General features: G+C 45.7%; 1 protein-coding gene across 1 annotated transcript; it reads right to left on the reverse strand.

The window, feature by feature from the left end:
- Positions 1 to 3,297: 3,297 nt before the first annotated feature.
- LOC105284858 (protein hairy) lies at positions 3,298 to 7,157 on the reverse strand. The gene is made up of 3 exons (XM_011348665.3): positions 6,677 to 7,157; positions 5,259 to 5,354; positions 3,298 to 5,029 (listed from the first exon to the last, which is right to left on the reverse strand). The coding sequence occupies exons 1-3, from the start codon at positions 6,827 to 6,829 to the stop codon at positions 4,175 to 4,177; spliced, it is 1,104 nt and encodes a 367-aa protein (XP_011346967.1). The 5' UTR covers positions 6,830 to 7,157; the 3' UTR covers positions 3,298 to 4,174.
- Positions 7,158 to 13,272: the final 6,115 nt, after the last annotated feature.

Genomic DNA, 13,272 nt, shown 5'->3' on the forward strand with positions numbered 1-13,272 from the left:
AAAGGTATTGTGTATTTTGAGCTGCTTGCAAGGAATCAAACCATTAATTCAGACGTATACTGTCGTCAACTGGATAAATTAAATGATGCCATCAAACAGAAACGTCGAGAATTGGTGAATCGCAAAGGTGTTGTGTTTCACCATGATAACGCTAGACCACGCACAAGTTTGGTCACTCGTGAAAAATTGTTGCAGCTTGGATGGGATGTGTTACCACATCCACCATATTCGCCAGACCTGGCACCATCAGATTACCATTTGTTTCGTTCTTTGCAAAACGCCTTGAATGGTAAAACCTTTACTGCTGATGAGGATATAAAATCGTTGTTGGAATTGTTTTTTGCTGAAAAAGATAAGAACTGTTTTGAGCGCGGAATCATGAAGTTGCCTGAAAAATGGCAAAAGATAATCAAACAAAATGGACAATATATTGTTTAATAAAGTTTTTGTTTCCCATGAAACATTCGCCTTTTATTTATATAAAAAAAAACGCAATTACTTTTTGGCCAACCCAATATATGGCGAAGATGCTTTACAACTGCGGCAGTGTCAAAATTGGTTTACTAAATTTCGATTTGGAGATTTTAATGTGAAAGATGCACCACGCTCAGGAAGGCCAATCGAAATTGATGATGACAAAATAAAGGCACTGATCTATTCCAATCGGCGTTTAACGACACGAGAGATTGCTGAGAATCTTAACGTATCGAAATCGAGTGTTGAAAACCATTCAAAACGACTTGGATACATTAGTAAGCTCGATATTTGGGTACGACATGAGCTGAAAGAAATTCATCTCACTAAGCGTATTGACATCTGCGATTCTCTTTTGAAACGTGAGGAAAATGATCCATTTTTGAAACGGATGATAACAGGCGACGAAAAACCGATCGTCTACAACGTCAAACGAAAAAGATCGTGATGAACCTGCTGAAAGCACTTGAAAAGCAGATATTCACCAAAGAAAGATTATGCTGTCAGTCTGGTGGGACTTTAAAGGTATTGTGTAAGGAATCAAACCATTAATTCAGACGTATACTGTCGTCAACTGGATAAATTAAACGATGCCATCAAACAGAAACGTCGAGAATTGGTGAATCGCAAAGGTGTTGTGTTTCACCATGATAACGCTAGACCACGCACAAGTTTGGTCACTCGTGAAAAATTGTTGCAGCTTGGATGGGATGTGTTACCACATCCACCATATTCGCCAGACCTGGCACCATCAGATTACCATTTGTTTCGTTCTTTGCAAAACGCCTTGAATGGTAAAATCTTTACTGCTGATGAGGATATAAAATCGTTGTTGGAATTGTTTTTTGCTGAAAAAGATAAGAACTTTTTTGAGCGCGGAATCATGAAGTTGCCTGAAAAATGGCAAAAGATAATCAAACAAAATGGACAATATATTGTTTAATAAAGTTTTTGTTTCCCATGAAACATTCGCCTTTTATTTATATAAAAAAAACGCAATTACTTTTTGGCCAACCCAATATTATCGGCAATGTATGTAGTCGAATGCTGGGTCTGTGTCGGTTGCCGAAGCATGGCCTGTCTCGCAACCAGTACTGGTCCATGTCTGTATTTTATAATGGCCCGGGTTTTAATAAGTACTGGGACAAGACTGTCTGCCAACTCTTTGCAGTACTGGCCGCCAGTATTGTGCCAGTACAGATCCGACACTGGAGTGTAGCGCCGCTGCCGTACTCTGGGCTACCAATACTAGGCCAATGTTGGGCCAGGTAAACAACCTCGGCAATTTCTGCGTGGGGTCTCGCGCGCGTTTTCTCGCGCGTCTGCTGCGAGCGGGCGGAATTACGCCGGGGATAGGATTGCCACGGAAGAAACGAGCGTACGCGCAATTTGTCATTCGCCGTGTTTCGCGTGCGGCACCGTGGACTTTAGACAGGCTCGCGCCTCCCGCTTCGCAAATTGCTGCGCCGGGAATGCCATCGCCCGCAGAGAGACGAGGACATTATGGTAATTTGGACTTTCGCGATTTTCGCGGGCCGACAATGCCCACGCACGTTTCCTGCTGCGTGCCGGATCCTGAAGACGTCGTTTCTGTCGAAACGCGTGTTCGCTCGACGAACCTTATTCCTCTTATGTATTTTTTTCCCACTGTGGATTGAGTGAAAAAAAACTTGATAGACTGCGTCGACGACGCTTTTATGACGCTTTTTTCGAACGCCTTCTCGGATAGTAGCGCTTAGAGCGATTTAGATCATCGATTAAACAGTTACTGGTACGTGCGGAGATACGTATTTACCGCGCTCGCAAATAACGGAAGCGAATTTACGACTCTAATACGCACCACCCCGTCGAGATCGGAATATTTAAACGCGTTCTATCGCGATTGTCCGTGCGCGGAGACAGTCTTATCTACTTTAAATCGTCTGCGCCGAGTGCTCATTGGAAAATTGCTAATAGCTGGCCGCGAGAGAAAGCGACAAGATACGATAATCAACCATCGCAATCTCTTGTTTGGGGTCCAGTTTGCAGATTACATTCAGTGGCGCTCGACAATCCGCATTCCGATTTAATTTCTCGACAATCTGGCGCTGCCGATTGCCTCACGCAGGGCGGAATACCGTTCCCGTTTCTCGCATAATGATGAATTAATAACCAAATTTCAGTCTCCTTTGCGGTGAAAGGACTTGAATATTTCAGATGGGGAGAGTCCGAGATGCCTCGATTTGCTGGCAAAGCGCGTTGCGAAGACGAATCATTTCGTCGATGCGAATCGGTCTTTGTTATCGAACGAGAGAAGGATTCGGATCCTTTAGGTTTCTACAAGGGTCCTACAATGTTCTGGCCCGACGCACCAGGCGGCAGCAGGGTCTAGCGTTTCGCGCTTTGGGCAAGAAGGTGGAGGGGAAACATTTTGGGCCTGGTGGTGGGAGGCTACGCGCGACGCGTGCGACTGTAACGTCGACTTTCCCCGGCAGGCGGCAGCACATCCGCTTCGACGCTCAGTCCTGCTCGAGACGTGCGGCGTGGCGGACATGCGAGGAGCGGACAAATCGCGAAGATACGTAGCCGAGAAAATTCTTTTAAGGTTTGTCGCGTTGTAAAAATTTTGTAATTAAATACTAAATTATTCTTATACATTGTAGATGTATTTTTAAAGCGTTTTAAAAATAATATAATTTCTCGCTTGCATGTTATAGAATAATTAGATTATAATTTTAGTTGATTAATAATTAAATTGTTATTACATTTAATTAGACTAAATAAAATAAAATATATGCTGCGAGGGATTGTGAAAGGAATTGGTTTATTAATACGACACAAAAATTATGTTTTGAGGTCAACATTTATTTGATATTCTTGCAGCAATAAGCTTTGATTTTCTAGTCTCACAACAAAGAGAAATCATAAATGAACAACCTCATTGTATTTTCGTATAAATATAAATAATGTGTTGCAGTTATCTCTCATATGTACATATCCTCATATACACTCTCATACTCTATACAATCCTTTATTTAAACTTAAACCTAACACCGTACCGACTACGGACATTCCGCATACAATACACTGCAAGTCGTTTATCATTTTACGTACACGAAACAGAATGGAAGACCACGGTGATTCTTGTTGCGTAAGGCACTTAAAAGTACAGTACTCGTATAACTTATGCATAAGGAAAACCGGAGAGTAGACGAGAAAAGAACGGGAGAAAGAAGGCCATATCAGCGGAGATAAGACAGAAAGGGCGGACGCGATATCTCGAGGCCGTCACTGCGTCCGCTCCCGCAGCACTCGAGATATTTAAAAGAAAAACGTATTATATTTACAAGGCACTATTAATAAGGCACTGCCTCACTGGCTACTGGCCGATCATAAACGCGCACTCGGGTTTGATAAACTCGCGTTTTCTAAACGACCCTCCATAACTGCGTGGTGTTTCCTGCCACGCGCGAACGGGACCCGCGACGACCCACATAACTGAGGAACACGTTTCCGTTCCGCGGAATTCTCTGCGCGGCGCGAATCGGCACGCTCTCGACCGCGATCGACCTCGGTCGCGGATTATTCTTCCCTTCCCCCCCTTTCCCAACCACTGCGAACATTATCGATTTCTATATCACTCGAGTCATTATCACGCACAACCTGCGATTGTTCACCTTTACTTTATTTTCTTTCTTGTGGCTTAACATTTTTATTTTATTTACCATGGCCTCCATGGTTTATCCATCCCCGATTCCATCATGCTGTCCTTCCGCGTGACCAACGCGAGGGGTTTCGGGAGTGGGAGGCCGAACACGCGGGAGTCGAATTCCGGGTCGCTGGTATACGCCGGGGACGCCGGGGACGTCGCGACGTCCCGGTGGCTGTTCGCCGGGCTGTAAGCGGTGGCCTGCTCGCGGAACGCCGCCGGCGGTGCCTCGAACGCCACTGGGCTTCCCGGTGACATGGACGTTGAGCTGCTCGACGATGACGACGACGCGGACGACGTAGATCCCGTGCTGGCGGTCCTCTGCGGAAACGGGATCAGGTTGGGTAACGGCGAGTCCGGTTCCGGAGACGACGACGGCGACGACGCGACCGGCGCCGCCTTCGCACCCGCCGGAAGCACCAACGCAATGTCGCCGTTCGGCAACCTGGTCGAGACCAGTTGCAGGCCGTTGTAATTGGCGTTGGTCAACAAGATGCCGTTCGGCTGTTGCACTTGGATCCGCGGAGTGGAGTCGACCTGGGGCAGAATGTGCACTTGCAGCTGCGTCGTCGGTGGCGCCGGCTGGGCAGTCTGCTGGGTCGTTGTGGGTTGATTGCTGGCGCTGCCGACCTCCATCGGCCCTAGGCACGAGGCCAAGTGGGTCATCAGACGTCTCCTCACCGTAGTCTCCAGACCAGGAAACCTGCTGACTTCGGTGGCGCACTCCGAGTAACCGGCGCGGAATTTGTTCAGGATAGTCGGATCCGCGGCCGTAGCTAACGCAACCTGCTGCCTCTGAAGGCTTTCCAAATGCTTCACGGTCAATTCCAGGATATCAGCTTTCTCAAGCTTCGAATGCCTCGCCGGCTGCAACAAGGGAAAACAGAGCGAAAGGATGGTCAGGTGATTATCCCTTTGGCCACAATAGATACACGAAGTGCGATGCATCGATGCGTAAACTCTGATAAAAAAAACTAAATTTTGATATAAAATTCTTTCCATTTCCACAGAAGCAAATTATTTTTATATTAAAAATTCTTTTGCAAAATTAAAAAAAATCAATGAGAATTCGCAAGAACAACGTTAGGATACTTACGTCCTTTTTCATGGATTCCAGCACAAGAGTCTTCAAATCGTTCAGACTGTTGTTGATACGGGCACGACGCCTTTTCTCCATTATAGGCTTGTTACTCTGTAACAAGTTAAGCAATAGGGACACTGAGTATCTCAGCTGAAATTTTAGAGGGTTTAGAGGTGTTTAGAGATGGAGGTATAAAGAAACACATCGAAGACAATTTCAAAGAGAAAAGATCGCGTGTGAAGAACCTTTCCTGCCCCAGGTAAAAGCTGTGGAACAATATGGCACGCATTACAACCGCCTTCACAAAAGTTTGCTCCTTTTTCTCTTTTCAAGTCTTCTTGATGATACGTTTATCTGTCAATGTAACTATTTTTCCCCTTTTCTCTTTGTCCGGAGACATTTCTCAAAAATAACGTGCTTGGACGTGTATGAATCTTTTCGGACAAATCGTGAATAACCTGATGTTTAGTTGCTAAAATTTAATAACGCAATGCCAATGAACATTCTTCTCGAGTCATAGGCTGCCGTCCGATATTTATTGCACGCGCTCAAAATCTGCACTTCACCCTGCGTATATACTAGTATCCCTAGTATCCCTACATCCCGGATGTGAAATGAAAAGTGTTACTATTTCACTCTGAGTTACTTGCAGCTGCCGTAATTTTGGAGTTGCTTCAATATTACGGACATCAATGTAGAGGATACTCAAAATATCACGTAAATCGTGGAAATCAGGATAGATCGAAAGAGCCGAACTCACAAAACTCACAAACTATTAGATTAATATGTGTAATATCTTTTCCGCTCGGTGTCGCGACCGGACTTCGGAGAGGAAGGCGCTCTAGCCTCGTGCTTTTGTTCTTTTACTATTTTTCCTCTGTAATGCGGGCCGTTTCCAAATCATCGTGTCGTTCACGCGTAACGCCATTATTCTCCAGGGTTCTCGCCGCCCGTGAATAATAATTCTGAACTCGATGAAATTTCCAACGGTCGACTACATCATATTTTATCTTGCTTTGTAGTAATTTTAGGAACTTTATCGGGACAAGCGTCGTACAATTTTACAATTTCAGGAGAAATATGACACTTGTATGTGCTTGGAAAAATAGGAGACCCATGCCGACGGTAGAAAGTATGCGTTGCGTTTGTCGGGCAGTTCACGGCGCGTCACTTTGGCGGAATGCCGGCAACAGAATCGTTAGCGACGCGAGTGCTTTAAAGGCAAGGTAACGGCGAAACAGTCATTCCCGAAGAGTCTGTCCGAGAAGTCGTAATGTTTTAACTTAAGTCGTTTCCTTCTTGGATTTTGTGTGGCTTAATAGCTTTACGTTTCTCGCGACGTGTCGCATTCTTGTATGCTGACGGTGACGATTTCTTTTTTCGATCACGTTATCGCTGCTTCCGGTTTTCAATTTATCGATGGGGACACTAACCCGTCGATTTTCTCCGGATCTTCGCGTAGTCGTAGTAGACGTCGGGGTGGTTTGCGCCGGTTGGCCGGCCTCCTGGGGCACGTGTTGCGCGGGTGGCGTAGCGCCGACGGTGACGCCGCCCGTCGGCATCGTGGCACCCACTCCGGGAACCATTTCTTCGGTTTGCTCCTCGCGTGGCACAGAAACTCTCGAGCCGAATGATTCTCGCTGCGAAACGAAGTTAAATCACTTCACTGATAATCCAACAACTCCTCGCCCTCGTCCCGTTGTAATCAGATCGACGGCGCGTGGCACGACCTGATCGTGCAACAGAGTAGGGAAGAATCGAAAGAGAGATCGAAACGCTTCTTAATCGCGCTCTTCTGCCGAACGCCGCCAAGACCGACCGCTCACAACGGATGTCCGAGCCCGACTAAGCGCGAGCGAGCACAGCCGCTTCCACCGCACCGGACCGTGGCACACGATAGAGTGCCAGTGGTGGCGCTGGCCCTTTGGGTGGAGGGGTCGTTCAGGAAGCAACCGAGTGGTGGGGAGTCGAGCGCGTGACGCTTTACGACCCGGGATGCCCCTACCACCAAATTCCGTTGGTCGGACGGCACCCGATGCCTTAAGGCCCCCTCTCTGCGGACGTCGGTCCCCTCTATGACCGCGCGCGGCGGCGCTGGCACGGGCACGGACCCCCTTGGGGCCGATCGATCGAACTCCGCCAGCGGGATCGACGCCGGTGGTTTCCCAGGGAACCTCCGACTGCCCTTTTGTCCCTTGTTCTCCGCGGAACGCAAATAAACAGGTTGCGCCAGTAACTTTTGCCCGCCGACCCATTCGTCCGCGAGTCAGCGCGGGGGTAATTTCCCGCTGCACTCAGCAAAGCACGGGCGACAGTCGGGGGCGGGGGGGAGACGCATTGGCGACCAGCGCGCGTCCGCAAAGGTCATTAGAACCGGCTGGTCGGTCGGCGATGGTATTCCGACGCGCGCGAGCGAGCGGTCGTCATCGGGGCTTACATCGCGTTCCTCGAAAATAGCCGAGTGCCACCGCGCGCGCGCGGACTGACGCACGCGTACAACCCCGGCACGTGCCTCGTACTCCCTCCTCGTGCGCGCCTTTCGAAATCGCTCTTTCTACTTGGCGACCGATTAAACGCACGGCACCGCATTTATCTCGGCCATCGCGCGCCGTTCGCACACACGCTCACGCATAAACGCGCGCTCGCGCGTATCGCGCTTTGTGACCGTGCTTGGGTGCGTGCAAATGTCGTCACGCACCGCGATATCCCGCGAGCGTGCAGCCTCTGCCCTCGCGCCTTGCCTGCGAATTAATTAGATTCTAAGCTGCGCGAGACTCGGAGACGCTCGCTCATGTTTCTCATCGGGCGAAGGGACTCGGTGGGCGAACGATGGGAATGGAGCCTGCTACCGTAACGGCGATATCAGCGGAATAATCTCATAATCCACGCACGGCGGATCATTTCCCCCGCGTGAGTAACGCATTCCTACCGCGATTATGCGATGGATGATTAAGCCGGATGTAACTAGTCTTTGCGCAAACATGGTAATGCTACGATGTCTGCCTGATAAACGCCGCCGGTGGCTGTCGCAAGAATGTCATTGCTCTCTCTCTCTCTCTCTTGGCATTATCCCCGCCGCTAACAGAGCTTATTTATGCTAATCTTTCTCTACGATCTACTGCCAGCTCGCTAATGACATCTCGGCAAGCAGTTGCAAGTAGTATTCTTAACTGTTTCAAAGGGTTTAATCGTTTCATTTATCTTAAAATAGTCTTTTGAAATTCGGGGATGATGCACCGAGCGCGGGACAATTGCAGAGTACGCGCGATCGAGATACGTTGCTGAGATAACGATTGCTCCCACGACAGCTGCCGCCGCAGCCCGAGATCACAGCATCCCGCGCGCGAGGGTGGGAAAACCGCGGGACGGGGGACGCAAGCTCGCGAGTTCATAGTCTCGAGATGTTCGGTAGGTGCGACGAGGATCTTGCCTCCGGAGGAGCTCGTGTCCTACGCAAGTGAGAGGAGGAGAGAAAGGGAGAAACGGAAAGACCTGGTCCATGAGTTGGACCCGGAACAACCATGAACCAAGACAAGGACGAAGAGAACGGGAGACGGACGAAGACGGCGGCGAGAAAGACAGCGCGCGTGACTTCACCTACGCGCGGAGAAGGACGAAGGTGAAGCACGCCGCCAATCACGTGACCGGGATTCGATGCGGCGTACGACAAAACTGCACCGATTGGGCCAGCCTGGACCCCACCACTGGGACTCGCTCGAGGACGCGAGCGTGCCGCGCGCGTCGCTCGTGGGTGGTGGGGGTGCAATCGTCATTCGACTTCGAGAGCTCGCGCCGTTCGGGCGCGTGGGTCGCGAGCTAGAGCGTGTTCCAGAGAGATATGCATGGGGGAGGTGGGGAGGGTGTAGGACTGCGGTGGCGATTATGAGGGAGAGGAGGATGGGCGGTGAGGGATCGGGGAATTTATTATGCACCACTGCTGTGCGACTGACACGACGTACCTTTTCCCCGAGTGGATTGTGAGAGCGCGACCCTTCGATCTCCTGCGGCTTGTAGTGAGATGAATAGTTGCTGCACAGCGATCGTTTTGGGAATTTTTTTGTCCTCTTTGTGAAATATTGGGTTGGCCAAAAAGTAATTGCGTTTTTTTTTATATAAATAAAAGGCGAACTTTTCATGGGAAACAAAAACTTTATGAAACAATATATTGTCCATTTTGTTTGATTATCTTTTGCCATTTTTCAGGCAACTTCATGATTCCGCGCTCAAAAAAGTTCTTATCTTTTTCAGCAAAAAACAATTCCAACAACGATTTTATATCCTCATCAGCAGTAAAGGTTTTACCATTCAAGGCGTTTTGCAAAGAACGAAACGAGTGGTAATCTGATGGTGCCAGGTCTGGCGAATATGGTGGATGTGGTAACACATCCCATCCAAGCTGCAACAATTTTTCACGAGTGACCAAACTTGTGCGTGGTCTAGCGTTATCATAGTGAAACACAACACCTTTGCGATTCACCAATTCTCGACGTTTCTGTTTGATGGCATCGTTTAATTTATCCAGTTGACGACAGTATACGTCTGAATTAATGGTTTGATTCCTTACACAATACCTTTAAAGTCCCACCAGACTGACAGCATAATCTTTCTTTGGTGAATATCTGCTTTTCAAGTGCTTCGAGCAGGTTCATCACGATCTTTTTCGTTTGACGTTGTTGTAGACGATCGATTTTTCGTCGCCTGTTATCATACGTTTCAAAAATGGATCATTTTCCTCACGTTTCAAAAGAGAATCGCAGATGTCAATACGCTTAGTGAGATGAATTTCTTTCAGCTCATGTCGTACCCAAATATCGAGCTTACTAATGTATCCAAGTCGTTTTAAATGGTTTTCAACACTCGATTTCGATACGTTAAGATTCTCAGCAATCTCTCGTGTCGTTAAACGCCGATTGGAATCGATCAGTGCCTTTATTTTGTCATCATCAATTTCGTTTGGCCTTCCTGAGCGTGGTGCATCTTTCACATTAAAATCTCGAGATCGAAATTTAGTAAACGAATTTTGACACTGCCGCAGTTTTAAAGCATCTTCGCCATATATTGGGTTGGCCAAAAAGTAATTGCGTTTTTTTATATAAATAAAAGGCGAATTTTTTATGGGAAACGAAAACTTTATTAAACAATATATTGTCCATTTTGTTTGATTATCTTTTGCCAATTTTCAGGCAACTTCATGATTCCGCGCTCAAAAAAGTTCTTATCTTTTTCAGCAAAAAACAATTCCAACAACGATTTTATATCCTCATCAGCAGTAAAGGTTTTACCATTCAAGGCGTTTGCAAAGAACGAAACGAGTGGTAATCTGATGGTGCCAGGTCTGGCGAATATGGTGGATGTGGTAACACATCCCATCCAAGCTGCAACAATTTTTCACGAGTGACCAAACTTGTGCGTGGTCTAGCGTTATCATGGTGAAACACAACACCTTTGCAATTCACCAATTCTCGACGTTTCTGTTTGATGGCATCATTTAATTTATCCAGTTGACGACAGTATACGTCTGAATTAATGGTTTGATTCCTTCACACCAATACCAATACCTTAAAGTCCCACCAGACTGACAGCATAATCTTTTTTTTGTGAATATCTGCTTTTCAAGTGCTTTGAGCAGGTTCATCACGCTTGCTCCACGATCTTTTTCGTTTGACGTTGTTGTAGACGATCGATTTTTCGTCGCCTGTTATCATACGTTTCAAAAATCGATTATTTTCCTCACGTTTCAAAAGAGAATCGCAGATGTCAATACGCTTAGTGAGATGAATTTCTTTGAGCTCATGTGGTACCCAAATATCGAGCTTACTAATGTATCCAAGTCGTTTTGAATGGTTTTCAACACTCGATTTCGATACGTTAAGATTCTCAGCAATCTCTCGTGTCGTTAAACGCCGATTGGAATCGATCAGTGCCTTTATTTTGTCATCATCAATTTCGATTGGCCTTCCTGAGCGTGTTGCATCTTTCACATTAAAATCTCCAAATCGAAATTTAGTAAACGAATTTTGACACTGCCGCAGTTTTAAAGCATCTTCGCCATATACAACACATAACTTTGTATGAGCTTGCACAGCGTTTTTCCCTTTTCGGAAATAATAAAACGAAATATGAGGAAAATGTTCTTTTTGATTTTCCATTTTGAAATCGACGGCAAACAAACAATTGTTAACGAAATCATGTACTTTCTTTTTCTAAAACAAGCTTGAACTGTGAGTTGGTAACCTACATAATGAATTTGCGGTTTAGAATGAAGTTAGTTACGTTTCAAGACATGTATGTCCATCTATTGGAAAAAAACGCAATTACTTTTTGGTCAACCCAATAATATTGCAGACTGGCAAATTCAATATTGATCGATGCATTTAGTTGTATATTTCACGTGAAAGTAGCTTGGAATCGTACGTGTAATAACAAATTCTAATCTGGATAATAAATCTAATAAGAATAAGAAGAAAATCTTTTTCTCAGTTAAATTTAGTGAATATCTTCTGTGCAAGATTAAAATTAGGATTGTGCAGTTTAAGATGGACAATATTTGCGATCAAGTAGTATTAGCAATTTTTCTGCCAAATATTCTTCTGAACTATAAATAAGATGAAATATAAAATCTATCTACTAGCATTAAAGCACACATGTAACATTAAAATGTATAATAATGTGATGAGCTATACTCTCTGTTCCATATGTCTTGATTCCAGGCTTGAAGCAGCAAGGTGTGCCGACATTGTGGTTCCATCTACCGGTGGAAGCTGCAGGTTTTTTCGCTGGACCCGTAATGATCACGAGTCGAGCTGATGCTGCAACGCATCAGTGTGGCAAAAATTACTTGGTATGAATCAATAAAATAAAAATCCTCATTCTGCACGCCAATAATACTCGTCGCAATTTATTACTCGGAATCGCTATCTGCATTCACAATTGCTCGATATCAATTCTGCAATCAAATTTGCAACATTGTTCGCATACATCCATATGCATAAGAACTGCATTGAAATAAAATGTCCTGTCCTCCTTTCGATCTTTCGTCGCGGTTGGGAGACGACGAGTACTACAAATTCACGAGGCGGTCGTCCTTCCACGACATTCGCGCCCGCTTACATAAGACCGCGTGCCGATAAGCTCTAATAAGCAACACTAGTTCATACCCGAGCGATAACTACTAGTTAGCCAGCCGGCGAATTGTCGGTGGACGAACAGCATCTCGGTCAAGGAACTTGCGACCTTTCTTTTATGCACCTTCTTTTTATCGCAACCTTCGGCAAGATTTATACGTTATACATACACGCGGTAGTTCGCGCCGCCGATTGTTTATGAATTCCATTATTCTGATTGAGTGCAGTCAACCGCTTCCCAAGTAGGACATTATATGCTAATGAGATCTCCGTCGCGTCGTTTCTATTGGGTTGGCCAAAAAGTAATTGCGTTTTTTTCAAATAGATAGACATACATGTCTTGAAACGTAACTAACTTCATTCTAAACCGCAAATTCATTATGTAGGTTAACAACTCACAGTTCAAGCTTGTTTTAGAAAAAGAAAGTACATGATTTCGTTAACAATTGTTTGTTTGCCGTCGATTTCAAAATGGAAAATCAAAAAGAACATTTTCCTCATATTTCGTTTTATTATTTCCGAAAAGGGAAAAACGCTGTGCAAGCTCATACAAAGTTATGTGTTGTATATGGCGAAGATGCTTTAAACCTGCGACAGTGTCAAAATTGGTTTACTAAATTTCGATTTGGAGATTTTAATGTGAAAGATGCACCACGCTCAGGAAGGCCAATCGAAATTGATGATGACAAAATAAAGGCACTGATCGATTCGAATCGGCGTTTAACGACACGAGGGATTGCTGAGAATCTTAACGTATCGAAATCGAGTGTTGAAAACCATTCAAAACGACTTGGATACATTAGTAAGCTCGATATTTGGGTACGACATGAGCTGAAAGAAATTCATCTCACTGAGCGTATTGACATCTGCGATTCTCTTTTGAAACGTGAGGAAAATGATCCATT

This window comes from Ooceraea biroi, chromosome 13 (assembly GCF_003672135.1).
Source record: "Ooceraea biroi isolate clonal line C1 chromosome 13, Obir_v5.4, whole genome shotgun sequence".
In the NCBI taxonomy this organism is placed as follows: domain Eukaryota; kingdom Metazoa; phylum Arthropoda; class Insecta; order Hymenoptera; family Formicidae; genus Ooceraea; species Ooceraea biroi.